The sequence below is a fragment of the Nicotiana attenuata genome, chromosome 10 (genome assembly GCF_001879085.1).
Source record: "Nicotiana attenuata strain UT chromosome 10, NIATTr2, whole genome shotgun sequence".
Lineage (NCBI taxonomy): Eukaryota > Viridiplantae > Streptophyta > Magnoliopsida > Solanales > Solanaceae > Nicotiana > Nicotiana attenuata.
Genome location: NC_031998.1, coordinates 41143616 through 41146465, shown reverse-complemented (window position 1 = coordinate 41146465; position 2850 = coordinate 41143616). Strand labels below are relative to the sequence as shown.

The 2850-nt window shown below is 35.6% G+C and overlaps 1 protein-coding gene across 1 annotated transcript; it reads left to right on the top strand.

The window, feature by feature from the left end:
• Window positions 382–2301, top strand: LOC109233737 (pleiotropic drug resistance protein 3-like). Its single transcript, XM_019399603.1, has 4 exons — window positions 382–441; window positions 500–560; window positions 922–1186; window positions 1805–2301. The coding sequence occupies exons 1-4, from the start codon at window positions 382–384 to the stop codon at window positions 2019–2021; spliced, it is 603 nt and encodes a 200-aa protein (XP_019255148.1). The 3' UTR covers window positions 2022–2301.

The window sequence follows — 2850 nt, the reverse complement described above, 5'->3', positions numbered from 1 at the left end:
TTTTGTTGGGCGACAGAATGTCGCTTTGTTTTAAATTTTCCTAAGGCTTACCAGTTTTGCCTGTTAATTGCCAAGAACCCTTTATTGTCTTTGTTGCACGTGACCCTTCTTTTGCTTTCTTTCTTTTTTTTTTTTCTTTTGTTTTGTTTTGTTTTGACAATCTAGTATTTAATTATTCCTACTTTTAATAATTAGTAATATTAAAAATTATTAATATTTCCCCACCAAATTGTATGTCCAATTATTTATAAATAGAAAAGTAATTCAAAATCAATCACAAGGATTTAAATCCGTAATAGAAGTATAATTTAAGATTATAAAAAATTAAATTCTATATTTAACGTGTCTTGAAACTTTTATAAATTTGAGGAGTGTTACACAATGCCGCAGAAATTTTCCATCTCCATTAATTTTCAAGCAGACTCATCTAATTTCTTAATTGTTTGTCCTTCATGGATATCCTCAACTGGTTATTTGTTTGTAATGTACTCTTTTGCAGCTGATTCTACTGAAAACTGGTGGGCGCATGATCTACTGGGGACCACTCGGTCAAAAATCTAGTAAAATGATCGAATATTTTGAGGTGCACTAATTTCCCTTGTTATTTAATTGCAATAAGCCACTAATAGAAGCTTCTTTTCATAAAAGCTGAAACTGTTCTTTTGTGTTTTATCACTTGACACTTCTTTTAAAGGGTATCTCTGGTGTGCCAAAAATAAAAAACAAGTACAATCCAGCGACCTGGATGTTAGAGGTTACGTTGACATCTAGCGAAGACAAGATTAGCATAGACTTTGCTGAAGTCTATAAGAATTCTGATCTACACAAGTTAGTCACAGCTATTCACCTCATTTAGTTCTGAATTAATTCTAAAATGCATCTTGCACATTGTATCAATTATAAGCACATTTTGCACATAAGTAGTGCGTGATTACTTTTTGACTTACATTGGTCGTAGAAATAACAAAGAGCTTGTAAAGAGGCTGAGTTTCCCACCATCTGGTTCAAAAGATTTGCATTTCCCCATCCGGTTTTCACAGAATGGCTGGGGCCAATTCAAGACCTGCTTCTGGAAGCAGTACTGGTCGTATTGGAGGAGTCCTTCATACAATTTGATGCCTTCTCTGAACATGCTTATTGCTTCCTTTCTTTATGGATTGCTGTTCTGGGATCAAGGGAAGAAACTGTAAGTGGGCAATAATGTTAAACAAAAGCTTCAATAACTTATTGACATATGCTTTATACTGTGTGATATAAAACTATTTACATTCTCATGGAAATTTCTGTGCCCTTTTGAGTAACATGTTTATCCCAAACTTTGACGCACAAGTGATTGTCGTGACACAGTTTCAAAAGGAATTAGGTTGTGTGATCCTATAAATTTTTCTCAGATTCATCTTTTCCTTTTCGGTTTGTTAACATCGAACATTTCGGCCTTCTTTTATCTTGCTGGTTGATGTTACCCATGCCATGCAGCAATAATAAAACTCTGGAGCTCCATGTTTATAGTTCAAAATTGATGTAGAACTGAAGTTTCCTTTTTGCACTTATAAGGATTGCATATAGGTGTTCGTAACACGCAGCGGAAGGATCTTTTCGTGTTTAAAATTTATTTACATGTCAAAGATCGAATCGAAGATGTACCTAGGGCATATCTACTATATCCCTAACACTCACCCAATTTAGTTGAATTGGTTCTGTCAACTAAACAGTGTAACATTATGTTTATGTTACCCATACTTCAAGAACTTGATGATTTTCTTAAACTAACTGTCATCTTGTTCCTTTTCCCATTGTTTGGCAGAGATAACCAGCAGAGCATCTTCAGTGTATTTGGTGCTATGTACACTGCAGTAATCGTTTGTGGCATTAACAATGCATCTTCTGTTTTACCATATGTGACTACAGAGCGATCAGTCTTGTACAGGGAAAGATTTGCTGGGATGTATGCTCCATGGGCATATGCATTAGCACAGGTATATATAAGACTATCAAATTGGCATGACATGTTGACTTGTTGAGAGTTGAGACTACAGGGATTCATAACACCACGCTGTACACTTCTCTTCAATTTTCATTTTTCCCTGTTAATATTGTAGTATCTTTTCTGTATTTCCAAGTTCATGTTCCTTACAAGCTTTAACAGTTTATTATGTTAGGGGATCCCACATTGATTCATAGAACAAATTATTGTCTGATCATGAACAATTCTCTCCTCATAAGGCTTTTGGAGTTGAGTGAAGTCCAAGGTCCACTTGTTGAATATGGTATCAGAGTTGCCCATCCAAGTTGTTGTATTGTCAGTATTGGGCTCCCATTATCCACACTTTAGTTGTATATGTCTGGGTGTGCCCGTTGTGTCGTACCGGCGTTACACGATCTTGGATAATCTTCAATTCATGAGTTGACTTTTGGTGTTGAATTAAGTCCAATTTTTTTTTAATAGTTCACTCTTCACTGCTTCATATTTGAGTTGATTCCACCTACCTGATTTTGTAGGTGGCAATTGAAATACCATATCTTTTAGCCCAAACTCTTGTATTTAGTGTCATCACATATCCGATGATTGGATATTATTGGTCAGCCTACAAGGTCTTCTGGTACTTCTATTCGATGTTTTGCACACTGTTGTACTTCACTTACATGGGAATGATGCTTGTTTCAATGACCCCAAGCTTTCCAATAGCTGCAATTCTTCAGTCAGCCTTTTACGTATTGTTCAACCTCTTTGCTGGATTCTTGATACCTATAACATCCCGTACATTCGGCTTAGGTATGAATGAGTTAAAGGATTAGTAAGGTTATATTTTGGACATATGAAGTCCTATCGGGATGATTATGGGTGAAAAT

Excerpts from the sequence above, each read along its gene's own strand:
- LOC109233737 (XM_019399603.1), top strand. The coding sequence starts at position 382 with ATGCCGCAGAAATTTTCCATCTCCATTAATTTTCAAGCAGACTCATCT. Across the intron at positions 561-921 it reads ACCACTCGGTCAAAAATCTA|TAGTGCGTGATTACTTTTTG; the intron begins GTAAAATGATCG and ends TTTGCACATAAG. Across the intron at positions 1,187-1,804 it reads TGGGATCAAGGGAAGAAACT|AGATAACCAGCAGAGCATCT; the intron begins GTAAGTGGGCAA and ends ATTGTTTGGCAG.